The sequence below is a fragment of the Agelaius tricolor genome, unplaced genomic scaffold, assembly GCF_023055355.1.
Source record: "Agelaius tricolor isolate 1412-34295 unplaced genomic scaffold, bAgeTri1.0.p SCAF_104, whole genome shotgun sequence".
Classification (NCBI taxonomy): Eukaryota; Metazoa; Chordata; class Aves; order Passeriformes; family Icteridae; genus Agelaius; species Agelaius tricolor.
The window spans coordinates 29,592-56,960 of record NW_027269364.1 but is presented as its reverse complement, the minus strand read 5'-3'; the positions used below and the strand labels follow the sequence as shown (position 1 = coordinate 56,960).

The window sequence follows — 27,369 nt, the reverse complement described above, 5'->3', positions numbered from 1 at the left end:
AGGGACCTGTTCAATGAGGTGACAGGGGACCCCAAGATAGGGGGACAAGGGACCTCAGCACAGGAGACCTGTTCAATGAGGTGACAGGGGACCCTTAAGGTATGGGGACAAGGGACCTCTGAGCACAGGGGACGGGACTGAGGTGTCTGGGGACACAGGGGACTTGTGACAGGGGAACAGGGGACCCTAATAATCAAGGTGACAAGGTGCCCTTCCACAAGGGGTGACGTGCCCCTCCCCAAGGTGACAGCAGACCCCAAAGCACAGGGGGGTGACAGAATCCGCCCATGCACACCCTGGCAGGGACACGGCTGTCCCTGTCCCTGTTCCTGGTGTCACCTCCTTGATGAGCTTGGACTGCCCTTCTGGGCACACCCCTGTCCCCTGTCCCCCCTGGTGGCCCTGTCCCCGCGGTGTCACTTCCTTGATGAGCTCGGACTGCCCCTCTGGGCACACCTTGGCAGGGACACAGCTGTCCCTGTTCCCACAGTGTCACCTCCTTGATGAGCTCAGACTGCCCTTCTGCCACACCCTGGCAGACACATGGCTCTCCCTGTCCCCCCCTGGTGGCCCTGTCCCCACGGTGTCACCTCCTTGATGAGCTCGGACTGGCCCTCTCAGCACACCCTGACAGATACACGGCTGTCCCTGTCCCTGTCCCCCCTGGTGGCCCTGTCCCCGCAATGTCACCTCCTTGATGAGCTCGGACTGGCCCTTCTGCCACACCCTGGCAGACACATGGCTGTCCCTGTCCCTGTCCCCCCTGGTGGCCCTGTCCCCACAATGTCACCTCCTTGATGAGCTCGGACTGGCCCACGCTGTAGCTGTAGTTGGCGATGAGGGCGGCGATGCCCACGTAGGAGCGCACCAGCTCCGCCAGCAGCCGCAGGATGGTCGAGGTGGGCATCAGGGGCTTGGAGCCCCTCGCCCGGCCCCGCTCCTCACCGCGCTCCCCCTCCTTCTCCTTGCGGCCCTCGCGGCCCTCCTCGGGGCTGGATGCTGTGGGGACAGGGGGACAGGGTCAGGGGACAGTCAGGGGACAGGGGGACAGCGTCAGGGGACAGTCAGGGGACAGGGGGACAGGGTCAGGGGACAGTCAGGGGACAGCGAGACAGGGTCAGGGGACACGGGGACAGTGTCAGGGGACAGTCAGGGGACAGCGGGACAGGGCCAGGGACAGGCAGGGGACAGGGGGACAGGGTCAGGGGACAGTCAGGGGACAGCGGGACAGCATCAGGGGACACGGGGACAGCGTCAGGGGACAGTCAGGGGACATGGGGACAGTGTTAGGGGACAGTCAGGGGACATGGGGACAGCGTCAGGGGACAGGCAGGGGATACGGGGACAGCATCAGGGGACAGTCAGGGGACATGGGGACAGGGCCACCAGGGGGGACAGGGACAGCATCAGGGGACAGTAAGGGGACATGGGGACAGTGTTAGGGGACAGTCAGGGGACAGGGGGACAGAGTCAGGGGACAGGGAGACAGAATCAGGGGACAGTCAAGGGACACGGGGACAGCATCAGGGGACAGTCAGGTGACAGGGGGACAGTGTTAGGGGACAGTCAGGGGACGCGGGGACAGGGTCAGGGGACAGTCAGGGGATATGGGGACAGGGTCGGGACACAGAGACAGCGTCAGGGGACAGTCAAGGGACACAGGGGCAGCATCAGGGACAGTCAGGGGATACGGGGACAGGGTCAGGGGACAGTCAAGGGACATGGGGACAGAGTCAGGTGACACTGAGACAGCATCAGGGGACAGTCAAGGGACACAGGGACAGGGTCAGGGGACACAGGGGAGCACCCTTAGGGGGCTCAGGAACCTTGGGGACATGAAGGGGACACTGGAGGCTCAGGGACATGGGAGGGGACAGTGGGGACTCAAGGACAGGAGGGGCTTGGGGACCTTGAGGACACAGAGGGGACATCGGGATGAGTGGGGATACAAAGAAGATGTTGGGGGGTTTGGCAGCGTTGGGGACCTGGGGGGGACATTGGGGTCACAGGGACATGGGGGGGACATTGGGGACACAGGGACATGGGGGGGACACTGGGGACACAGCGGGGACACCAGGGGGGACTCGGGGGGACAGTGCCACCTTCTCCCTGCGGGGTCCCTGAGGGCGGCGTCTCGGCTGCGGCTCCGTCAGCAGCGAAAACCTGGGCCTGGGGGAGCAGGGGGGGATCAGAGCCTGGGGGGACCCCCAAAACCCTACAGACCCCCCCCAAACCCTCAAAACCACCCCCCAAACCGCACCTCCGACCCCTCAGCCCCCCCAGACCCCAAAACCACCCCCAGCACCCCCAAATTACCCCTCAGCCCACCCAAGCCCCTCTAAATCCCCTCCCAGCACCCCCAAACTGCCCCCAGCCCCCCCATATCCCCTCCCAGCTGCCCCAAATCATCCCCCAGCCCCACCAATTCCCTCTAGAGCCTCCCAAACCACCCCTCAACCCCCCAAATCCCCTCCCAGTCCCTTCAAACCCCCACCCCAAACACCCAGATGCCCCTCAGCCCCCCCAAACTGCCCCCAAGGCCCCCCAAACCACCCCTCAGCCCCCCCAGGAACCCCCAAACACCCCAAAACACCCCCAAATCCCCTTCCAGCCCCCCCAAACCACCCCTCAGCCCCCCCAGGATGGCCCCAAGCACCCCCAAATCCCCTTCCAGCCCCCCAAAACCACCCTCAGCCCCCCCCAAATCTCTTCCCACTCCCCCCAAACCACCCCTCAGCGCCCCCAAATCCCCTTCCAGCCCCCCAAAACCGCCCCTTAGCTCACCCAAATCCCCTTCCAGTCCCCCCAAACCACCCCTCAGCCCTACCAAATCACCCCTCAGCTCCCCCAAATCCCCTTCCCAGTCCCCCCAAACCACCCCTCAGCCCCCCCAAACTACCCCTCAGCCCCCCAAACCGCCCCTCAGCCCCCCCAAACCCCCTTCTAGCCCCCCAAACCGCCCCTCAGCTCCCCCAAACCGCCCCTCAGCTCCCCCAAATCCCCTTCCAGTCCCCCCAAACCACCCCTCAGCCCTACCAAATCACCCCTCAGACCCCCAAATCTCTTCCCAGTCCCCCCAGACCGCCCCTCCGCCCCCCCAAATCCCCTTCCAGCCCCCCCAAACCACCCCTCAGCCCCCCCAAACCACCCCTTAGCCCCCCCCAAATCCCTTCCCACTCCCCCCAAACCACCCCTCAGCCCCCCAAACCACCCCTCAGCCCCCCCAAATCGCCCCCAAGCCCCCCCAGGACCCCCCAAGCCCCCGTACGTTGATGGCAAAGCCGGCAGGGGGGTCGAAGTCGGCGGGCGGGCGGGTGAGGCTGCGGTACTGCTGGTACATGTCGTCCCCAATGTCCGACAGCAGCTGGCTCACCTCGCTGGGCGCCGCGCTCTTGGGGTCCCCCTTGTCACCTGCGGGGGGACACGGAGCTCAGAGGGGACAGGGGGCACCCCCCGAGGGGCTGGGGATGCCTGGGGGATGGGGCACCCTGACTGCCCCCCATAGGGACACCCCAATTCCTTCCCTATAGAAACACCACGATTCCTTCCCTATATGGACACCCCAATTCCCCCTATATGGACACCCCAATTCCATCTCTATAGAAACACCACAATTCCTCCTATATGGGCACCCCAATTCCATCTCTATTTGAGCACCCCAATTCCTCCTATATGGACACTCCCATTCCTCCTACATGGGCACCACAATTCCACTTCCCTATATGGACACCCCAATTCCTCCTATATGGGCACCCCAATTCCTCCATTATGGGCACCCCAATTCCATCTCTATTTGGACACCCCAATTCCTCCATTATGGGCACCCCAATTCCATCTCTATATGGGCACCCCAATTCCTCCAACATGGGCACCCCAATTCCTCCTATATGGGCACCCCAATTCCATCTCTATTTGGACACCCCAATTCCTTCCCTATAGAAACACCACAATTCCTCCTATATGGACACCACAATTCACCCTATATGGACACCCCAATTCCATCTCTATATGGACACTCCCATTCCTCCTATATGGGAACCCGAATTCTTCCTACATGGACACCCCAATTCCTCCTATATGGGCACCCCAATTCTTCCTACATGGATACCCCAATTCCTCCTATATGGGCACCCCAATTCTTCCTACATGGACACCCCAATTCCTCCTATATGGACACTCCCATTCCTCCTATATGGGCACCCCAATTCCTTCCCTACATGGACACCCCATTCCCCCTATATGGACACCCCAATTCCTGTTCCACGCGCTCCCCACTCCTCCCTCTGCACCCCAAATTTCTCTGGGGGCGTCTGCCCCCATTGTAGGGGTTCCCCAACCCCCCAAAGCTTTGTCAGAGTTTGGCAAACACTCAGGACATTGCACAGGACACCCCAATTTCAGTTCCATGTGCTCCCCATACCTCTCCCTGCACCCCAAATTTCTCTGGGGGTGTCTGCCCCTATTGAGGGGGTTTCCAAAGTCCCCCAAGGGACACCCATAGGGGTGTGGTGGGCACCCAGGGCATTGCACAGGACACCCCAATTCCTGTTCCACGTGCACCCCACTCCTCCCTCTGCACCCCAAATTTCTCTGGGGGTGTCTGCCCCTATTGAGGGGGTTCTCAAAGTCCCCCAAGGGACACCCACAGGGGTGTGGTGGGCACCCAGGGCATTGCACAGGACACCCTAAATCCAGTTCCATGTGCTCCCCACTCCTCCCTCTGCCCACCCTGAACCCCCTGAACCCTCATCAGGGTCACAGTGGGCACCCAGGGCATTGCACAGGACACCCTAAATCCAGTTCCACGTGCTCCCCACTCCTCCCTCTGCCCACCCTGAACCCCCCCAGCCCCCTGAGCCCCCCGTACCCTCATCAGGGGCATGGTGGGCACCCAGGGCATTGCACAGGACACCCACAGGGGCACAGTGGGCACTCAGGACATTGCACAGGACACTCACAGGGGTGTGGTGGGCACCCAGGGCATTGCACAGGACACCCCAATTCCTGTTCCACGTGCTCCCCACTCCTCCCTCTGCCCACCCCGAGTCCCCCCAGCCCCCTGAGCCCCCCGTACCCTCCTCAGGGGCGTGGTAGGCAGCCAGGGCGTTGAGCATGTCGTAGATGACGTCGCGGATGGGCTCGGGGATGGGCGGCAGCGCGGCCGCCTTGGCCGGCGTGGTCTTCACCAGCTGCACCGCGTTGGGCCCCTTGATCCGCAGGTTCTCAAACTCGTCGTCAGAGGCTGGGAAATTGGGGGGGGAAACGGGGAGTCAGGGATTTGGGGGGATCCTCAGGAGTGTTTGGTTGGGGATGAGGATGAGATGGGATGATGGTTTTTGGGGAGTGGAGGCACTTCTGGGACCCCCATCCTGAGGATAGAAGGACCCCCAAGACCCCATTTGTGGGGAGAGAGGCACCTCTGGGACCCCCATTCTGAGGGTAAAGGGACCCCCAAGACCCCATTTTTGGGGAGAGAGGCACCTCTGGGACCCCCGTTCTGAGGGTAAAGGGATCCCCAAGACCTCATTTTTGGGGGATAAAGGCACCCCCTGGGACCCCCATTCTGAGAGACCCCTGTTCTGAAAGTAAAGGCCCAAGACCCCATTTGTGGGGAGAGAGGCACCTCTGGGACCCCCATTCTGAGGGTAAAGGGACCCCCAAGACCCCATTTGTGGGGAGAGAGGCACCCCTGGGACCCCTGTTCTGAGACACCCTTGAAACCCCATTTTTTGGGGATTGAGGCACCTTGGGATCCCCTCCATGAATCCTCACAGGACCTCACTACAGATGCCAGGGACCCCTGGGATTCCCCCCATGTTCCTGTCCCCATTCCACACGTCCCAGACATCCCCTCCAGGAGCCGGGTCCAGGTACCCAGATCCTCCCCAGGATCCTCCCCACATCCCAGACCTCCTCTCCAGGATCCCCCAACATCCCAGACCTCCTCTCCAGGATCCCCCCACACCCCAGGCTCCCCTCCAGGATCCCCCCACATCCCAGACCCCCTCCAGGAGCCCGTTCCAGGTACCCAGACCCTCCCCAGGATCCTCCCCACATCCCAGGCCCCCCTCCAGGAGCCCCCCCCATGTCCCCTTCCAGGAACCTGTTTCTGGTACCAAGACCCTCTCCAGGATCCTCCCCAAAATTCCAGATCCCAGACCCCCTCCAGGAGCCTGTTCCAGGTCCCCAGACCCTCCCCAGGATCCCCCCCCACATCCCAGATCCCCCTTCCAGGATTCCCCCCCACATCCCAGACCTCTCTTCCAGGATCCCCCCACATCCCAGCCCCCTCCAGGAGCCTGTTCCAGGTACCAAGACCCTCCCAAGACACATCCCAGACCCCCTCCAGGAGCCCTCCCACATCCCAGACCTCCCCTCCAGGATCCCCCCACATCCCAGCCTCCTCCAGGAGCCTGGTCCAGGTCCCCAGACCCTCCCCAGGATCCCCCCCACATCCCAGGCTCCCCTCCAGGATCCCCCCCACATCCCAGCCCCCTCCAGGAGCCCGTTCCAGGTCCGCAGACCCTCCCCAGGATCCCCCCCAAATCCCAGGCTCCCCTCCAGGAGCCCGTTCCAGGTCCCCAGAGCCTCCCCAGGGTTCCAGGGACCCAGAGCCCCGCGCTCCTCACCGGTGCCGGAGCCGCGCGGCGCGGGCAGGGCGATGCGGATGCAGCCCGTGGCCACCTCGGTGAAGACGTGGGGGCTGCGGCAGGCGGCGGGGCCCAGCACCCGCAGGATGTAATTCACCTCCCGAGAGCCCAGGCTGCCAGAAACCACCCCCGAGGTGGTGCTGCCCGCCCCGCTCGTGGCTGCTGAGCGAACCACCTGGGCACGGGGACACGGCGGGGACACGGCGGGGACACGGTGGGGACACGGTGGGGACACGGTGAGCACGGGGCCAGAGGGGCACCCCCGGGAGAGCTTCCCAGGGGAGCCGGGAGCCCCTGAGGTGCAGAGCCCTCCTTGGCCCTGCTGGCCCCAGAGCGCCAATTCCCCGATCCCCTTGTGCTCTGGATCCCAGTTCCCTGATCCCCTTGTGCCCTGGATCCCAGTTCCCTGATCCCCTGGATCCCATGACCCCCAATTCCCTGATCCCCTTGTCCCCTGGATCCCAATTCCCTGATCCCCTTGTGCCCTGGATCCCAGCTCCCTGATCCCCTTGTGCTCTGGATCCCAGTTCCCTGATCCCCTTGTGCCCTGGATCCCAGTTCCCTGATCCCCTTGTCCCCATGACCCCCAATTCCCTGATCCCCTTGTCCCCTGGATCCCAATTCCCTGATCCCCTTGTGCCCTGGATCCCAATTCCCTGATCCCCTTTTCCCCATGACCCCCAGTTCCCTGATCCCCTTGTGCCCTGGATCCCAATTCCCTGATCCCCTTTTCCCCATGACCCCCAGTTCCCTGATCTCCTTGTCCCCTGGATCCCAGTTCCCTGATCCCCGTGTCCCCCGGATCCCAGTTCCCCGATCCCCTTGTCCCCTGGATGCCAATTCCCTGATCTCCATGACCCCCAATTCCCTGATCCCCTTGTCCCCATGACCCCCCAATTTCCCGATCCCCTTGTGCCCTGGATGCCAATTCCCTGATCCCCTTGTCCCATGGATGCCAATTCCCTGATCCCCTTGTGCCCTGGATGTCAATTCCCTGATCCCCTTGTCCCATGGATGCCAATTCCCTGATCCCTTGTGCCCTGGATCCCAATTCCCTGATCCCCTGATCTCCATGACCCCCAACTCCCTGATTCCCTTGTCCCCATGACCCCCAGTTCCCTGATCCCCTTGTCCCCTGGATCCCAATTTCCTCATCTCCTTGTCCCCAGTGTCCCCTACAGCTCCTCTCCCCTCTCCCCCAACCCCCCAGTTCCACTCTCCCTTTATCTCCCTTTCCCCCAGCCCAATTCCCTCTCCTCTCTCCCAATTCCCTCTCCCCCAGCCCCCCAATCCCTTTTCCTTTTATTCTCCTCTCCCCCAGACCCCAATCCCCCTCTCCCCCAGCCCCCCAATCCCCTTTCCTTTTATTCCCCTCTCCCCCAGCCCCCCAATTTCCTCTCCCATTACCCCCAGCTCCCCATCCCCTCTCCCCCAGCCCCCCAATTCTCCTCTCCCCTTATTCCCTTCTCCCCCAGCCCCCCAATCCTCTCACCCCCAGGCCCCCTCTCTCTTTTCACCCCCAGCCCCCCACTCCCCCCCTCTCTTCACCCCCAGCCCCCCAATCCCCTTTCCTTTTATTCCCCTCTCCCCCATCTCCCCAATCCCCCTCTCTTCACCCCCAGCCCCCCAATCCCTCTCTCTTCACACCCATCTCCCCAATCCCCCTCACCCCCATCTCCCCAATCCCCCTCTCTTCACCCCCATCTCCCCAATCCCCCTCTCTTCACCCCCAGCCCCCCAATCCCCCTCACCCCCATCTCCCCAATCCCCCTCTCTTCACCCCCATCTCCCCAATCCCCCTCTCTTCACCCCCATCTCCCCAATCCCCCTCACCCCCATCTCCCCAGTCCCCCTCTCTTCACCCCCATCTCCCCAATCCCCCTCTCTTCACCCCAGCTCCCCAATCCCCCTCTCTTCACCCCCAATCCCCCTCTCCCCATTTCCCCCACCCCTCACCTTCTCCATGGTGTGCCTCAGCGTGCAGGGATCCTCGATGATGTGCCGGAAGAGCAGGGTGACGAGCGGGGTGAAGCCGGTGAAGCCGGAGCTCTGCGTCAGGGCCAGGATGGTGCGCGTGGAGCGCAGCTCGGCGAAGAGCAGCGCGTGCTTGTGCTGCCGCGTCAGGCGCAGGCACAGGCGCAGCGTGGCGTGCAGCGTGTCGGGGTCCACGGGCACCCCCAGCATGCTGACGCACGCCCGCAGCACGGCCGGCACCGCCTCCTCCGCCAGGCCCCGCACCGGAGCCTCGGCGTCCGCGCCGGGCTCGTCCCGCGGCTCCTCGGGGGTGGGAGTGGGGCAGGGAGGGGACGGGCAGGGGGCGGTGGGAGTGGTGGTGGTGCTGGTGGTGCTGGTGGTGGTGCTGGTGGTGGTGGTGGTGGTGGTGGAGGGGGGGTCTTCGTCTGTAGAAGCGGGGTCTGGAGCTGTGGGGATGAGGAAAGGGGTGAGGAGGGTGGGTTTGGGGAGGTGGGTATGGCTGGGGGGTCTTGGGCACGCACTTGAGGCCCTTGTGACCCCCCCATGGCCATTCTGACCCCACCATGGCCCCTGTAACCCCCCCATGGCCATTCTGACCCCCCATGGCCATTCTGACTCCCCATGGCCATTCTGACCCCCCATGGCCATTCTGATCCCACCATGGCCATTCTGACCCCACCATGGCCATTCTGATCCCACCATGGCCATTCTGACCCCACCATGGCCCCTGTAACCCCCCCATGGCCATTCTGATCCCACCATGGCCATTCTGACCCCCCATGGCCATTCTGATCCCTCCATGGCCCCTGTAACCCCCCCATGGCCATTCTGACCCACCATGGCCATTCTGACTCCCCATGATCATTCTGACCCCCCATGGCCATTCTGACCCCACCATGGCCATTCTGACCCCACCATGACCCCTGTAACCCCCCATGACCATTCTGACCCTCCATGACCATTCTGATCCCACCATGACCCCTGTAACCCCCCATGACCATTCTGACCCCCTCGTGACCATTCTGACCCCCCCATGACCATTCTGACCCCCCCATGGCCATTCTGACTCCCCATGGCCATTCTGACCCCCCCATGACCATTCTGACCCCCCCATGGCCATTCTGACCCCCTATGGCCATTCTGACCCCACCATGGCCCCTGTAACCCCCCCATGGCCATTCTGACCCCCACATGGTCTCTAGGACTTGCTATGACCATTCTGACCCCCTCATGACCCCCCAGACCCTTCCCCATCACCTCTCAGACCACCCCCAAAACCCCTCAGACTCCTCCATAACTCCTCAGACCCTTCCCCATCACCCCCTCAGACCACCCAAAACCCCTCCAACACTCCCATAACCTCCTTGCCCCCCCCCAAAACCCTTCAGACTCCCCCAAAACCCCTCAGATGCCCCCCATGACCTCTCAGACCCCCTCCCAGCCCCATACCGGGGGTCTCATCCTTGCCCTTCCCGTCGGGGTCCTCGGCGCCCCCCCTCGTCGCGGCCCTTCCCAGTGCGGGGGGGCCTCAGCAGCGTCAGCATCACCGGGCGCCGGTTCCCGGTCTCCTCGTTCACCTGGGGACACCGGGGGGGGACAGCGGTGACACCGGGGCCCCTCCCCATGGGGTGACACCAGGGGTGTCCCTCGGCCATGAGGTGTCCCTGTCCCATGAGGAGGTGATATCAGCAGGTGTCCCCTGCAGTGGGTGACACCGGGGTTGTGTTCCCCTGGGCTGGGTGGCACCTGGGGACTGTCCCCTACCCTTAGGGGTGTGTCCCCCTGCCCTGGGTGACCCTGGGCTGTGTCCCTGCACTCTGGGCTGTGTCCCCCTGCCCTGGGTGACCCTGGGCTGTGTCCCTGCACTCTGGGCTGTGTCCCTGCACTCTGGGCTGTGTCCCCCTGCCCTGGGTGACCCTGGGCTGTGTCCCTGCACTCTGGGCTGTGTCCCTGCACTCTGGGCTGTGTCCCCCTGCTCTGGGTGACCCTGGGCTGTGTCCCTGCACTCTGGGCTGTGTCCCCATGACAATGGGCCATGTCCCCATGGCCCCCAGCCCCTCACCTGCACCATGGTGGTGGACTGCATGCTGGAGCAGGGTGTCCCCATGACCCAGGGCTGTGTCCCTGCACTCTGGCCTGTGTCCCCATGGCCTGGCTGACCCCAGGGCTGTGTCCCCATGACCCAGGGCTGTGTCCCCATGCCATGGGGCTGTGTCCCCATGGTCTGGGGCTGTGTCCCCATGCCCCAGTGCTGTGTCCCCATGACCCTGGGCCATGTCCCCACGCCCCAGGGCTGTGTCCCCATGCCCCGGGGCTGTGTCCCCATGACCCAGGGCTGTGTCCCCATGACCTGGGGCTGTGTCCCCATGACCCAGGGCTGTGTCCCCATGTCCTGGCTGACCCCAGGGCTGTGTCCCCATGCCCCGGGCTGTGTCCCCATGACCCCAGGGCTGTGTCCCCATGGCCTGGCTGACCCCAGGCCATGTCCCCATGCCCCCCAGGCTGTCCCCAGCCCCTCACCTGCACCATGGTGGTGAAATGAACACTGCAGCAGTGTGTCCCCCTGACCCGGGGCTGTGTCCCCATGCCATGGGGCTGTGTCCCTGCACTCTGGGCTGTGTCCCCATGTCCTGGCTGACCCCAGGCTGTGTCCCCATGCCCCCCAGGCTGTCCCCAGCCCCTCACCTGCACCATGGTGGTGAACTGCACGGTGCAGCAGTGTGTCCCCATGACCCAGGGCTGTGTCCCCACACCCCAGGGCTGTGTCCCCATGGCCTGGCTGACCCCAGATCCGTGTCCCCAAGCCCTGGGGCTGTGTCCCCCATGTCCTGGCTGACCCCAGGCTGTGTCCCCATGGCCTGGCTGACCCCAGCCCGTGTCCCCACGCCCCCCAGCCCGTCCCCAGCCCCTCACCTGCACCATGGTGGTGAACTGCACGGTGCAGTGGTGTGTCCCCATGCCCCAGGGCTGTGTCCCCATGTCCTGGCTGACCCCAGCCCGTGTCCCCATGCCCCCCAGGCCATCCCCAGCCCCTCACCTGCACCATGGTGGTGAACTGCACGGTGTAGCGCCGCCGGCCGGCCGTGAAGCGCACGCTGGGCTCCCCGGCGCGCCAGGCGGCGTCGATGGTGCTGTTGTTGCTGGCGCTGTAGCTGCACCAGCGGCCGGAGCGGTCGTCGAACCAGCGCCAGTTGTTGCCAGTGGCCTGCAGGTACTGGGGGGGCACGAGGGGAGGGGGGGGGGTCAGCGGCCTGGAGCCCCTCGTGTGCCCCCCAAACCCTGCCCCGGGTGGTGCTGGGTGTGCTGGGGGTGTGAGGTCACTGTGCCCATCACAGGGACAGCGTGTATCCCTCAGGACGCTGTGTGTCACCCAGACCCTTCACATCACCCCTGTGTCACCCCAGACCCTTCACGTCACCCCCCGTGTCACCCCAGACCCTTCACGTCACCCCCGTGTCACCCCAGGACCCTTCGTGTCACCCCCCGTGTTACCCCAGACCCTTCACGTCACCCCCTGTGTCCCCCAGGACTCTGTGTGTCATCCCCTGTGTCACCCCAGACCCTTCACATCACCCCCTGTGTCACCCAGACCCTTCACATCACCCCCCGTGTCACCCCAGACCCTTCACGTCACCCCCCGTGTCACCCCAGACCCTTCACATCACCCCTGTGTCACCCCAGACCCTTCACATCACCCCCCGTGTCACCCCAGACCCTTCATGTCACCCCCGTGTCACCCCAGACCCTTCACGTCACCCCCTGTGTCCCCCAGGACTCTGTGTGTCATCCCCTGTGTCACTCCCCATGTCCCCCAAGACCCTTTGTGTCACCCCTGTGTCACGCCCTTTGTCCCCCAGAACTCCAAGTCCCCTCCCCAGGACCCTCTGTGTCACCCCTGTGTCACTCCCTGTGTCCCCCAGGACCCTTTGTGTCACCCCCTGTGTCACCCCCTGTATCCCCCCAGAACTCCCAAGTCCCCTCCCCAAGACCCTTTGTGTCACCCCTGTGTCACCCCCTGTGTCCCCCAGGACCCCAAGGGTCCTCCTCAGGGCTCTTTGTGTCACCCCTGTGACCCTCTGCACCTTGTGTGTCACCCCCTGTGTCCCCCAGGACCCTTTGTGTCACCCCTGTGTCCCCCCCGTATCACCCCCCGTGACCCCCTGCACCTTGTGTGTCACCCCCTGTCTCACCCCCATGTCACCCCCTGTGTCCCCCCCTGTGTCACCCCTGTGTCCCCCCCTGTGTCCCCCCCCTGTGTCACCCCTGTGTCCCCCCCTGTGTCCCCCAGGACTCTGTGTGTCACCCCCTGTGTCCCCCCCGTGTCCCCCCCTGTGTCACCCCCTGTCACCCCCTGCACCTTGTGTGTCACCTCCTGTGTCACTCTGGCTGCTCCACTCCCATCCCAGCCCCACCACGCGTCCCCAGGACCCCCCCATGTCCCCTCCCAGCCCCCCAGGACCCCCCAAATTCCCCCCAGGACCCCCAGGACCCCCACCTTGTTCATCTGCGCGCGGCGCTTGGAGGACACGGCCGTCTTCTCATAGAAATCAATCAGCAGCAGCACGGGGGTGATCCACCTGGTTTTGGGGGGCACAAGAGTTGTGAGAGCATCCTGGGGAGGATTTTGGGGGGTTCTGGGGGGGGTCTGGGAGGGGTCACTCCTTACTTGGGGGTCTGCACCTCCTTGTGCTCCTTGGCGGCCTGCAGGCAGGGCTGCACCACCTCCAGCAGCTTGATCAGCACGTCCAGCACGCAGCTGGACTCCACCACACGGGCACAGGGCAGCTTCAGCTCCTGGGGCACCCCAAAAAAAACCACATCAGCACCCCAAAATATCCATGGAAACAGCCCCAAAATCCCGACCGAAATACTCAGAAACAGCCCCAAAATATCCATGGAAACAGCCCCAAAATCCCAACCGAAATACCCAGAAACGGCCCCAAAATATCCACGGAAACCAGCACGCAGCTGGACCCCACCATGACAGCTCTTGGGGCACCCCAAAAAAAAACATCAGCACCCCAAAATATCCATCGAGACAGCCCCAAAATCCCGACCAAAATACCCCAAAATATCCATGGAAACAGCCCCAAAATCCCGACCGAAATACCCAGAAACAGCCCCAAAATATCCATGGAAACAGCCCCAAAATCCCGACCGAAATACCCAGAAACAGCCCCAAAATATCCACGGAAACCAGCACGCAGCTGGACCCCACCATGACAGCACAGGGAAGCTTCAGCTCCTGGGGCACCCCAAAAAAAACCACATCAGCACCCCAAAATATCCATGGAAACAGCCCCAAAATCCCGACCGAAATACCCAAAAACAGCCCCAAAATTTCCATCGAGACAGCCCCAAAATCCCGACCAAAATACCCAGAAACAGCCCCAAAATATCCATGGAAACAGCCCCAAAATCCCGACCAAAATACCCAGAAACAGCCCCAAAATATCCATGGAAACAGCCCCAAAATCCCGACCAAAATACCCCAAAATATCCATGGAAACCAGCACGCAGCTGGACCCCACCATGACAGCACAGGGCAGCTTCAGCTCCTGGGGCACCCCAAAAACACCAGCACCCCCAAAACCATTCCAAACACCCCCAAAACACCCTCAAAGCACCCCAAAACCACCCCAAACCTCGGGATTTTTGGAAAATGAGTCACCCCTGGCAAACACCCGGCCCTTTTGTGAGGGATGTGAGGCCCAGGGACCCCAGGGTGCTCCCCCAAGTTTTGGGGGGCCTCCCCAGGTTTTGGGCTGCTCCTTCCAGGTTTTGGGGTCACCCCAAGTTTTGTGGTCATTCCCCCACATTCTGTGGTCACTCCTCCCAGGTTTTGGGGTCACTCCCCCAGGTTTTGGGGTTAACCCCACCAGGTTTTGTGGTCACTCCCCCGGGTTTTGGGGTCACTCCCCAGGTTTTGGGCTGCCCCTCCCAGGTTTTGGGTTCACCCCAAGTTTTGTGGTCATTCCCCCACATTCTGTGGTCACTCCCCCAGGTTTTGGGGTTAACCCCACCAGGTTTTGGGTTAACCCCCCCAAGGTTTTGGGGTCACTCCCCCAGCTTTTGGGGTTAACCCTCCCAGGTTTTGGGGTTAACCCCACCAGGTTTTGGGTTAACCCCCCCCAAGGTTTTGGGGTCACTCCTCCAGCTTTTGGGGTTAAGCCCCCAGGTTTTGCGGTCACTCCCCCAGGTTTTGTGGTCACTCCCCCAGGTTTTGTGGTCATTCCCCCACATTCTGTGGTCACTCCCCCCAGGTTTTGTGGTCACTCCCCCAGGTTTTGGGGTCCCCCCCGGGTTTTGGGGTACCCTCGAAGAGCAGGGTGAGCAGCAGGATGCGCGTGGCCAGGTTGGAGGCCTGGGGCAGCGTGGCCATTTGGCTGATCCACTCTGACACCGTCTTGGTGTCGCTGGTGGTCAGCGGCACGGCCGCCTTGATCAGGACATCGGCTGCTTCCCACACCTGGGGGGAGTGAGCGGTCAGTGGGGTCAGCAGTGGGGTCAGAGGGCAGCAGTGGGGTCAGGGGGTCAGCAGGGTCAGGGGTCAGGGGGGTCACTGGGGCATGGCCACCTTGATCAGGACATCGACTGCTCCCACACCTGGGGGAATGAGTGGTCAGTGGGGTCAGGGGGCAGCAGGGTCAGTGGGGATCAAGGTGGTCAGTGGGGTCATGGGGTCAGTGGGATCAAGGTGGTCAGTGGGGTCATGGGGCCAGTGGGGGTCAGGGGTCACTGGGGCACAGCCACTTTGATCAGGACATCAGCTGCTTCCCACACCTGGGGGAATGAGCAGTCAGTGGGGTCAGGGGTCAGCAGTGGGGTCAGGGGTCAGCAGGGTCAGGGGTCAGGGGGGTCATTGGGGGCATGGCCACCTTGATCAGGACATCGGCTGCTCCCACACCTGGGGAATGAGCGGTCAGTGGGGTCAGGGGGCAGCAGGGTCAGTGGGGATCAAAGTGGTCAGTGGGGTCATGGGGTCAGTGGGGATCAAGGTGGCAGTGGGGTTATGGGGTCACTGGGGATCAAGGTGGCAGTGGGGTTATGGGGTCACTGGGGTTATGGGGTCACTGGGGTTATGGGGTCACTGGGGATCAAGGTGGTCAGTGGGGTTATGGGGTCACTGGGGTTATGGGGTCAGTGGGGTTATGGGGTCAGTGGGGTTATGGGGTCACTGGGGATCAAGGTGGGCAGTGGGGTTATGGGATCAGTGGGGTTATGGGGTCACTGGGGTTATGGGGTCACTGGGATCAAGGTGGGCAGTGGGGTTATGGGGTCACTGGGATCAAGGTGGCAGTGGGGTTATGGGGTCACTGGGGTTATGGGGTCACTGGGGTTATGGGGTCAGTGGGGATCAAGGTGGGCAGTGGGGTTATGGGGTCACTGGGGATCAAGGTGGCAGTGGGGTTATGGGGTCACTGGGGTTATGGGGTCACTGGGGTTATGGGGTCAGTGGGGATCAAGGTGGTCAGTGGGGTTATGGGGTCACTGGGGTTATGGGGTCACTGGGGCACAGCCACTTTGATCAGGACATTGGCCACCTCCCACACCTGGGGCATCAGTGGTCAGTAAGGGCCAGGGTGGTCAGTGGGGGTCAGTGGTGGTCAGTGGGGGTCAGTGGTGGTCAGTGGGGGTCAAGGGTCAGCCAGGTTCAGGGGGATCAGGGGGGGTCACTGAGGCACAGCTGCCTTGAGCAGGAGCTCCCACATCTGGGGGAGCCGAGTGGTCAGTGGGGGTCAGCAGGGTTCAGTGGGTCAGTAACATTTAGGGGGGTCAGTGGGGTTCAGGGGTCAGTGGGGTTCAGGGTGGTCAGTGGTGGTCAGTGGGGTTCAGGGGTCAGTGGGGATCAGGGGTCAGTGGGGTTCAGGGTGGTCAGGAGAGGTCAGTGGGGTTCAGGGGTCAGTGGGGTTCAGGGGGGCACCTGGCACACCTGGGTGTTCAGGGGGTCTCAGGGCAGGTTTGGGGGGGTCTCAGGGCAGGTTTGTGGGTCTTGGGCTATGTTTGGCACAAGTTTAGGGGTCTCAGGGCTGGTTTAGGGGTCTCAGGGCTGGTTCAGGATGGGTTTAGGCTGGGTTTAGCACAGGTTTAGGCTGGCTTTAGGGCTCCATACCTGCTGCACCACCTCTTTGAGCACACTGTCCCGGGTAGGCCGGGCCGTTGCGGCGCACGGCCATCATTGGGGTCAGGGGTCTCGGGGTTGGTTCAGGGTGGGTTTAGGGGTCTCAGGGCTGGTTCAGGGTGGGTTTAGGGCTGGTTTAGGGGTCTCAGGGCAGGTTCAGGGCAGGTTTAGGCTGGGTTTAGGCCGGGTTTAGGGCTCCATACCTGCTGCACCACCTGTTTGAGCACACTGTCCCGGGTAGGCCGGGCCGTTGCGGCGCACGGCCATCATTGGGGTCAGGGGGCTCGGGGTTGGTTCAGGGTGGGTTTAGGGGTCTCAGGGCTGGTTCAGGGTGGGTTTAGGGCTGGTTTAGGGGTCTCAGGGCAGGTTCAGGGCAGGTTTAGGCTGGGTTTAAGGCAGGTTTAGGCCGGGTTTAGGGCTCCATACCTGCTGCACCACCTGTTTGAGCACGCTGTCGCGGTAGGCCGGGCCGTTGCGGCGCACGGCCGTCATCAGCAGGTCGCAGACGCGGTACACGGTGTCGGGCAGCTCGTCCAGCAGCTGAGAGCAGCCGGGCAGCATCGAGTCCGTGAAGGCCCCGAGCTCGGCCGCCTCCAGGGGCTCGGCCCCCCTCGAACTTCTCCAGGCACTTGGCCTCCTCCTCCTCCTGCCGCTCCCGCGCCCGCCGCTCCTCCTCCTCCTTGCGGCACGCGGCCTCCTGAGGGGGAGATGGGGTGAGGAGGGGGGGGAAAGGGGCAGAAATGGGGTATGTGAGGGGGAATGGGGGAGAAATGGGGGTTTGGGACAGGGAAATGGGGGAGAAATGGGAGTTTGGGGAGAGAAATAGGGGTATGGAAATAGGATTTGGGGCAGGGAAATGGGGTTTGGGACAGGGAAATGGGGGTTTGGGGCAGGGAAATGGGGGAGAAATGGGGGTTTGGGACAGGGAAATGGTGTTTGGGGCAGGGAAATGGGGGAGAAATGGGGGTATTGGGTAGGGAAATGGGGTTTGGGACAGGGAAATGGGGGGTTTGGGGCAGGGAAATGGGGTTTGGGGAAGGGAAATGGGGGAGAAATGGGAGTTTGGGGAGAGAAATAGGGGTATGGAAATAGGATTTGGGACAGGGAAATGGGGTTTGGGACAGGGAAATGGGGGAGAAATGAGGGTATTGGGCAGGGAAATGGGGGTTTGGGCAGGGAAATGGGGGAGAAATGGGGTTTGGGGCAGGGAAATGGGGTTTGGGGCAGGGAAATGGGGGAGAAATGGGGGTTTGGGGCAGGGAAATGGGGGAGAAATGGGGGTTTGGGACAGGGAAATGGGGTTTGGGGCAGGGAAATGGGGGAGAAATGGGGGTTTGGGACAGGGAAATGGGGGAGAAATGGGAGTTTGGGAGAGAGAAATAGGGGTATGGAAATAGGATTTGGGACAGGGAAATGGGGTTTGGGACAGGGAAATGGGGTTTGGGGCAGGGAAATGGGGGAGAAATGGGAGTTTGGGGAGAGAAATAGGGGTATGGAAATAGGATTTGGGACACGGAAATGGGGTTTGGGACAGGGAAATGGGGTTTGGGGAAGGGAAATGGGGGTTTGGGGAAGGGAAATGGGGGTTTGGGACAGGGAAATGGGGGAGAAATGGGGGTTTGGGACAGGGAAATGGGGTTTGGGGAAGGGAAATGGGGGAGAAATGGGAGTTTGGGGAGAGAAATAGGGGTATGGAAATAGGATTTGGGACAGGGAAATGGGGTTTGGGGCAGGGAAATGGGGTTTGGGACAGGGAAATGGGGTTTGGGGAAGGGAAATGGGGGTTTGGGGAAGGGAAATGGGGTTTGGGGAAGGGAAATGGGGGAGAAATGGGGGTTTGGGACAGGGAAATGGGGTTTGGGACAGGGAAATGGGGGAGAAATGAGGGTTTGGGGCAGGGAAATGGGGCAGAAATGGGGGTTTGGAGCAGGGAAATGTGGGAGAAGTGGAGATTTGGGGCAGGGAAATGGGGGTTTGGGGAAGGGAACTGGGGTTTGGGGAAGGGAACTGGGGTTTGGGGCAGGGAAATGGGGTTTTGTTTTTGGGACAGGAAATGGGGTTTTTGGGACAGGAAATGGGGTTTTGGGACAGGAACTGGGGTTTCTGGGGGTCCCACCTCTGGGGACTCGGCGCGCTGCTCCATGGGGATGTCCTGGCCCAGGGACATGGCGATGGCTCTCATCATCTGATCCTCCTCTGACATGCTCAGGTCCTGGGGGGCAGCATCAGGGGCTGTGAGGACCCCCCAAGAACACCCCAAAACCCCCCCAAGAGCATCCCAAGAACCCCCAGGTACCCCCAAAAACCCCCAGGTACCCCAAAAACCACCCAAACCACCTCAAAATCCACCAGGAACTCCCAAATCCCTCCCAAAGCACTCCAAAAATTCCCCAGGACCTCACCCTCAAACCCCCCCAGGAACCTCTAAAAACCACTCAGGACCCCCCAAAACCCCTTGAGATCCCTCCCAAACCCCCCCAGGAACCTCTGAAAACCACTCAGGACCCCCTAAAACCCTTGGGATCCCTCCCAAACCCCCAGGAACCTCTAAAAAACACTCAGGACCCCCCAAAACCCCTTGGGATCCCTCCCAAACCCCCCCAGGAACCTCTAAAAAACACTCGGGACCCCCCAAAACCCCTTGGGATCCCTCCCAACTCCCCAGGAACCTCTAAAAAACACTCGGGACCCCCAAAAACCCCTTGGGATCCCTCCCAACTCCCCAGGAACCTCTAAAAAACACTCGGGACCCCCCCAAAACCCTTTGGGATCCCTCCCAAACCCCCCCAGGAACCTCTAAAAAACCACTCAGGACCCCCCAAAAACCTCTTGAGATCCCCCCCAAACCCCCCCCATTTCCCCTTCCCCCATTGCAGGACCCCCCAAACCCCTCGCTGATGCCCCAAACCCTCCTTATCTCCCTTCCCCCACTGCAGGACCCCCCCCAAACCCCCCCCATTTCCCCTTTCCCCGCTCCAGCCCCCCCAGCTGTGCCCCCCCAGCCCCACTGACCCGTGCTGAGCCCCCCATGAGCGGGGGTGGGTGGGTGAGCAGGTACTCGGTGGCCTGCTCCATGGTGTTGGTGTTGAGCAGGGCCTCCATGGCGTGCTCCCGGGAGAAACCCATGTCCATCAGCTGGGGAGGGGGCACACACAGGGGTCAGGGGGGGATTTGGGGGGCATGGGGAGGGGTTTAGGGGGCATGGGGAGGGGTTTGGGGGGCACAGGGAGGGGTTTGGGGGCCACGGGGAGGGGTTTGAGGAGGAGCTGGTGGGACCTCCCACCTCCCATTTTGCCATCGCACCCCCCCAGTTTTTCTCTTCCGCCCCATTCTTCCCTTCCACCTCCTATTTTTTTTGTCCCACCCCTCAGTTTTTGACATCCCATCCTTCAGTTCTTGAGCTCCCACCCCCATTCTTCTGTCCCACCTACTCCATTTTTCCATCCCACCCTTCAGTTTTTCAGCCTCCCACCCCCCATTTTTCAACATCTCATACCCCACAGTTTTTTGTCCCACCCCTGTTTTCTGTCCCACCCCTCAGTTTCCTGTACCACCCCTCAGTTTTTGACATCCCATCCTTCAGTTTTTGAGCTCCCATCCCCATTCTTCTGTCCCACCCCCCATTTTTCAACATCTCATACCCCCACATTTTTTGTCCCACCCCCTCAGTTTTTGACCTCTTACCCTTCAATTCTTGAGCTCCCACCCCCATGTCTCCATCCCACCTCCCATTTTTTTGTCCCATCCCTCACTTTTCTGTCCCACCCCTCAGTTTTTTCCATCCCATCCTTCAGTTTCTGAGCTCCCACCCCCATTTTTCAACATCTCCCACCCCCATTTTCCCCCTCCCACCCCCATTTTTTCCCATCCCACCCCCATTTTTCCATCCCACCCCTCAGTTTTCTGTCCCACCCCCCATTTTTCAACATCTCATACCCCCCCAGTTTTTTGTCCCACCCCTCACTTTTTGACCTCTTATCTTTCAGTTCTTGAGCTCCCACCCCCATTCTTCCCCTTCCACCCCCATTCTTCCCCTCCCACCCCAATTTCTCCATCCCACCTCCCATTTTTTTGTCCCACCCCTCAGTTTTCTGTCCCACCCAATCCTTCAGTTTTTGAGCTCCCACCCCCCATTTTTTCCCCTCCCACCCCCATTTTTTCCATCCCACCACTCAGTTTTCAGCCTCCCACCCCCCATTTTTCAACATCTCCCACCCCCATTTTTCCCCTCCCACCTCCATTTTTCCATCCCATCCCTCACTTTTCTGTCCCACCCCCTCAGTTTTTTTCCATCCCATCCTTCAGTTTTTGAGCTCCCACCCCCATTTTTCAACATCTCCCACCCCCATTTTCCCCCCACCCACCCCCATTTTTTCCCCTCCCACCCCCATTTTTCCATTCCCACCCCCATTTTTCCATTCCCACCCATTTTTACCCCTCCCACCCCCATTTTTCCATCCCATCCCCATATTTTCCCCCTCCCACCCCCATTTCCCCCCCTCCCACCCCCATTTTTCCTCTCCCACCCCTATTTTCCCCTCCCACCCTCAGTTTTTCCCCTCCCACCCCTATATTTTCCCCTCCCACCCCCATTTCCCCCCCTCCCACCCCCATATTTTCCCCCTCCCACCCCCATTTCCCCCCTCCCACCCCCCATATCCCATCCCCACACCTGCTGCAGCTGCTGCTGGTTGACGTGGGGCTCCCTGCGGGCTCCCCCCTCGTCCGCCCCGGGCTCGTCGGGCGCGGGCCCCTCTCGCTCGCGGCCCAGGCGCTCGCGCAGCAGCGGCTCCGCGCGCAGGATGTGGCACAGGATGGCCAGCATGGACTCGGCCATGCGCCCCCCGTACACCTTCAGCGGCCGCCGCTGCCACAGCTGCTTGATGCAGGCGAAGGCGGCCTGGGGACGCGCGGGGGAAAACCGTGGGGACACGGTGGGACATGGTGGGGACATGGTGGGACATGGTGGGGACATGGCAGGGAGCAGGTGGGGACATGGTGGGACATGGTGGGGACAGCAGCGGGGACACGGTGGGGACATGGCAGGGAGCCGGTGGGGACATGGTGGGACATGGTGGGACATGGTGGGGGACATGGCAGGGAGCAGGTGGGGACACGGTGGGACAGACAAGGACATGGTGGGGACACGGTGGGACATGGTGGGGACATGGTGGGACATGGTGGGGACATGGCAGGGAGCAGGTGGGGACACGGTGGGACATGGTGGGGACAGCGGCGGGGACACGGCAGGGTACAGGGGGGATACGGTGGGGAGAAGGTGGGGAGAAGGTGGGGACATTGTGGGGACATGGCAGGGAGAAGGTGGGGACATGGTGGGACATGGTGGGGACATGGTGGGGACATTGTGGGGACATGGTGGGACATGGTGGGGACAACAGCGGGGACACGGTGGGGACATGGCAGGGAGCCGGTGGGGACATGGTGGGACATGGTGGGACATGGTGGGGACATGGCAGGGAGCAGGTGGGGACACGGTGGGACAGACAAGGACATGGTGGGGACACAGTGGGGACATGGTGGGGACATGGTGGGACATGGTGGGGACATGGCAGGGAGCCAGTGGGGACATGGTGGGACATGGTGGGGACAACAGCGGGGACACGGGGGGGTACAGGGGGGATACGGTGGGGATATGGCGGGGAGAAGGTGGGGACATGATGGGACAGACAAGGACATGGTGGGGACACAGTGGGGACATGGTGGGACATGGTGGGACATGGTGGGGACATGGTGGGGACATGGTGGGGACGTGGCAGGGAGCAGGTGGGGACATGGTGGGGACATGGTGGGGACATGGTGGGGACATGGCAGGGAGAAGGTGGGGACATGGTGGGACATGGTGGGGACATGGTGGGGACATGGGGACATGGTGGGGACATTGTGGGGACATGGTGGGACATGGTGGGGACAGCAGCGGGGACACGGGGGGGTATAGGGGGGGACACGGTGGGGACATGGTGGGGAGAAGGTGGGGACATGGGTGGGGACATGGTGGGGGTCACAGTGGAGAGAAGGTGGGGACATGGTGGGGACATGGTGGGGACAACAGCGGGGACACGGTGGGGGTATAGGGGGGATACGGTGGGGATATGGTGGGGAGAAGGTGGGGACATGGTGGGACATGGTGGGGACATGGTGGGAACAGGCAGGGGACATGGAGGGCATACAGTGGGGACACGGTGGGAATATGGCAGGGAGAAGGTGGGGACATGGTGGGGTCACAGAGGAGACAAGGTGGGAACACAGGTTTTGGGGAGGGGGGAATTGCAGCTTCCCCCCCAACCCCCATATCCCCCCACTCAAACCCCATTACCCCCATCCCAAACCTCATTTTTCTCCCTTAAACCCCATTTCCCCTTCCCCAAACCCCATTTCCCTTCCCCAAACCCCATTTCCCCCTCCCCAAACCCCATTTCCCCATCCCAAACCCCATTTTCCCCCTTCCCCCAACCCCATTTCCCCCCTGCCCAAACCCCATTTCCCCTCCCCAAACCCCATTTCCCCCCTTCCCAAACCCCATTTCCCCTTACCCCAAACCCCATTTCCCCCTCCCCAAACCCCATTTCCCGTTCCCAAACCCCATTTCCCCTGCCCAAACCCCATTTCCCGTTCCCAAACCCCATTTCCCCTGCCCAAACCCCATTTTCCCCTCCCCAAACCCCATTCCCCTTTTCCCAAACCCCATTTCCTGTTCCCAAACCCCATTTCCCCTGCCCAAACCCCATTTCCCCCTTCCCCAACCCCATTTCCCCTCCCAAACCCCATTTCCCCTCCCCAAACCCCATTTCCCCCTTCCCAAACCCCATTTCCCCTTACCCAAACCCCATTTCCCCCTGCCCAAACCCCATTTCCCCCTCCCCAAACCCCATTTCCCCTTACCCAAACCCCATTTCCCCTCCCCAAACCCCGTTTCCCCTCCCCAAACCCCGTTTTTCCCCCTGCCCACCTTCTGGGTGACCACGAGGAAGCGCAGGGCGCTGAAGGGGGGGTGTCCATGCGGGGGGGCCTTGGCAGGCAGCGCATGGGGGGACTCCAGCACCGTGCTGGGGTTCACCATCTTCTCCACCAGCATCAGCCACGCGTCCAGGAACTCACCGGTGCCATCCGGCAGGTCAGGGTGCTCCAGACCCTCCCCAACCGGCACCTTGCCCCCCATGGACAGCGCCCAGTTAAAGGTCCTGGGGGGGAAAAAGGGATTTGGGGTGTTGGGAGGGACCCCGAGGTCATGGGAGGGACCCCCAAGGTCATGGGAGGGAACCCAGGGTCATGGGAGGGACCCCCAAGGTCATGGGAGGGAACCCAGGGTCATGGGAGGGACCCCGAGGTCATGGGAGGGAACCCAGGGTCATGGGAGGGACCCCCAAGGTCATGGGAGGGACCCCGAGGTCATGGGAGGGACCAGTTAAAGGGTCTGGGGGGAATTTGGGGTGTTGGGAGGGACCCCGAGGTCATGGGAGGGACCCCGAGGTCATGGGAGTGACCACTTAAAGTGTCTGGGGGGGAAAAAAAGGGATTTGGGGTGTTGGGAGTTTCCCCCCACCCACAGGAAGGGAGTTGGAGGGGTCAGTGTCCAGGGTCAGGGTCAGTATCCAGGGTCAGTGTCCAGGGTCAGGGTCAGGGTCAGTGTCCAGGGTCAGGGTCCAGGGTCAGTGTCCAGGGTAGGGGTCAATGTCCCAGGGGGGTCCCAGGATCAGTGTCAGTGTCCAGGAGAATTAGTCTGGGTCTGTGGTCAGTGTCCAGCGTCCATGATCATTGTCCAGTGTCCACTGTCAGTGTCCAGGGTCAGGGTCCAGGGGCATTGGTCAGTGTGTGGTCAGCATCCACAATCAATGTCCTGTGTCCATGGTCAGTGTCTGGGGTCCATGGACAGTGTCTGGGCAGTGTCTGGGGTCCATGGTCAGTGTCCTGTGCCCATGGGCAGTGTCTGGGGCCCATGGTCAGTGTCTGGGGTCCATGGGCAGTGTCTGGGGTCCATGGTCAGTGTCCTGTGTCCATGGGCAGTGTCTGGGGCCCATGGTCAGTGTCTGGGCAGTGTCTGGGGCCCATGGGCAGTGTCTGGTCAGCATCCACAGTCCATGTCCTGTGCCCATGGTCAGTGTCTGGTCAGTCTGGGCAGTGTCTGGGGCCCATGGGCAGTGTCTGGGCAGTGTCTGGGGCCCATGCTCAGTGTCTGGGGCCCATGGGCAGTGTCTGGGCAGTGTTCAGGGCCCATGCTCAGTGTGTGGTCAGCATCCACAATCAATGTCCTGTGTCCATGGGCAGGGTTCAGGGTCCATGGTCAGTGTCTGGGCAGTGTCTGGGGCCCATGGGCACTGTCTGGGCAGTGTCTGGGCAGTGTCTGGGCAGTGTCTGGGGCCCATGCTCAGTGTGTGGTCAGCATCCACAATCAATGTCCTGTGCCCATGGTCAGTGTCTGGGGCCCATGGTCAGTGTCTGGGCAGTGTCTGGGGTCCATGGGCAGTGTCTGGGCAGTGTCTGGGGCCCATGCTCAGTGTGCTCAGTGTCCAGTGTCCGGTCAGTGTCCAGCTCACTCGAAGAGGGCGTTGTGGCCGCCGGAGCAGAGGAATTTCTGCAGCATGAGGTGATAGGGGAACTTGCGCTCGTCGAAGAGCATGGGCGACGTGAACCCCACGGAGCAGATGAAGAACGTCAGCCTGGGGGCACGGGCTGGGTCAGAGCTGGGCAGGGCACTGGGCACAGGCACTGCTCAAGCTCCGTCCCTGGAGGTGGCAGAGCCATCCCTGTTCCTATCCCTGTCCTTGTCTCTTCCATCCCTGTCCCTGTAATCCCAGCCCTTCCCCTTTCCAAGCCTGCCCCATTCCCAACCTCACCCCTCTCCTGCACCCTCCCTGCCCCATTCCCACTCCCAGATCCTCCTGTTCCAGCCTCAGCCCTACCCTATTCCCAGCCCTGCCCATTCCCATTCCTGTTCCCATCCCATTGCCCCCACTGTCCCCGTGGTCACTGACCAGAACTGTGGTGTGGGGGTGTAGGGGGGCAGTTCCCAGCTCAGCCCCTTGTGTCAGCGCCGAGGCCGTGCCTATCCCCATCCCATCCCATCCCATCCCATCCCAGCTCCTGTTCCCATCCCATCCCATCCCAGTTCCTGTTCCCATCCCATCCCAGTTCCTGTTCCCATCCTATCACATCCCAGTTCCTGTTCCCATCCCAGTTCCTGTTCCCATCCCAGTTCCCATCCCAGTTCCTGTTCCCATCCCATCCCAGCTCCTGTTCCCATCCTATCACATCCCAGTTCCCATCCCAGTTCCTGTTCCCATCCCATCCCATCCCAGTTCCTGTTCCCATCCCATCCCATCCCAGTTCCTGTTCCCATCCCATCCCAGTTCCTGTTCCCATCCCAGTTCCAGTTCCCATCCCAGTTCCTGTTCCCATCCCAGTTCCCATCCCAGTTCCTGTTCCCATCCCATCCCATCCCATCCCATCCCATCCCATCCCATCCCATCCCATCCCATCCCAGTTTCCTGTTCCCATCCCCAATCCCACTGTCCCCACTGTCCCCGCTGTCCCCGTGGTCACTGACCGGAACCGTGGCGTGGGGGTGTAGGGGGGCGGTTGCCAGCTCAGGCCCTTGGTCAGCAGCCGGGTCAGTGCCGAGGCCGTGGCGCGGGCGGCCGCGGTGGGCGCGGGGGCGGCGGCGGCCGCGTGGTGGCTGCGGCGCTGCCGCACCGGGGAGCCCACGCACAGCTTGACCAGCAGCCCAAAGAGCTCGGCCAGAGCCCGGCCCAGCCGCGACGAGGCTGCGGGGACATGGGGACAGTGAGACCCCGGGGGGGGACAGAGGGACACAGGGGACGTGGGGGACACTGGGGACACAGGGGACAGAGGGACACAGGGGACAAACTCGGTCAGAGCCCAGCCCAACCGTGATGAGGCTGTGGGGACACAGGGACAGTGAGACCCTTGGCGGGGGACAGAGGGAAACAGGGGATGTGGGGGACACAGGGAACAGAGGGACACGGGGGACAAAGGGATACTGGGGACAAGCTCGGCCAGAGCCCAGCCCAGCCACGATGAGGCTGTGGGGACATGGGGACAGTGAGACCCTTGGGGAGGGACAGAGGGACAGGGGGGACAGAGGGACAGGGGGGACAGAGGGACACGGGGGACAGAGGGACACAGGGGACAAACTCGGCCAGAGCCCAGCCCAACCGCGATGAGGCTGTGGGGACATGGGGACAGTGAGACCCCAGGTGGGGATAGAGTGACACAGGGGACAGTGAGACCCCGGGTATTGGGACAGAGGGACACAGGGGACAGAGGGATATTGGGGACAGAGGGACACAGGGGACAGAAGGACACAAGGGGACAAGCTCGGCCAGAGCCCGGCCCAGCCACGATGAGGCTGTGGGGACATGGGGACAGTGAGACCCCTGAGAGGGGACAGGGCTGAGATGCCTGGCATCCCCCAGGCTGTTCTAGAGGCCCCTAACACAGTTTTGGGGTCCCTAAGCTTGGTTTTGGGGTCCCTCAGGCCATTTTTGGGGTCCCTCAGGCCGTTTTTGGGATCCCTCAGGCAGTTTTTAGAACCCCCCCAACCCCATTTCTGGAGCCCCCAACTCCATTTCTGGAGCCCCCAGGCCA

At 62.2% G+C, this 27,369-nt stretch overlaps 1 protein-coding gene across 1 annotated transcript in view; it reads right to left on the bottom strand.

The window, feature by feature from the left end:
• Positions 1–27,369, bottom strand: part of HUWE1 (HECT, UBA and WWE domain containing E3 ubiquitin protein ligase 1) — a 94,001-nt gene that overhangs the window by 48,593 nt on the left and 18,039 nt on the right. The window contains 19 exon segments of the mRNA XM_071419301.1: positions 791–999; positions 2,103–2,169; positions 3,269–3,411; positions 5,075–5,242; positions 6,630–6,825; positions 8,607–9,123; positions 10,074–10,201; positions 11,662–11,838; positions 13,120–13,201; positions 13,291–13,420; positions 14,943–15,093; positions 17,173–17,355; positions 17,357–17,443; positions 18,863–18,958; positions 19,759–19,881; positions 21,419–21,646; positions 23,714–23,945; positions 25,299–25,421; positions 26,309–26,525. Of these exon segments, the coding sequence (XP_071275402.1) occupies positions 791–999; positions 2,103–2,169; positions 3,269–3,411; positions 5,075–5,242; positions 6,630–6,825; positions 8,607–9,123; positions 10,074–10,201; positions 11,662–11,838; positions 13,120–13,201; positions 13,291–13,420; positions 14,943–15,093; positions 17,173–17,355; positions 17,357–17,443; positions 18,863–18,958; positions 19,759–19,881; positions 21,419–21,646; positions 23,714–23,945; positions 25,299–25,421; positions 26,309–26,525 (3,257 nt within the window).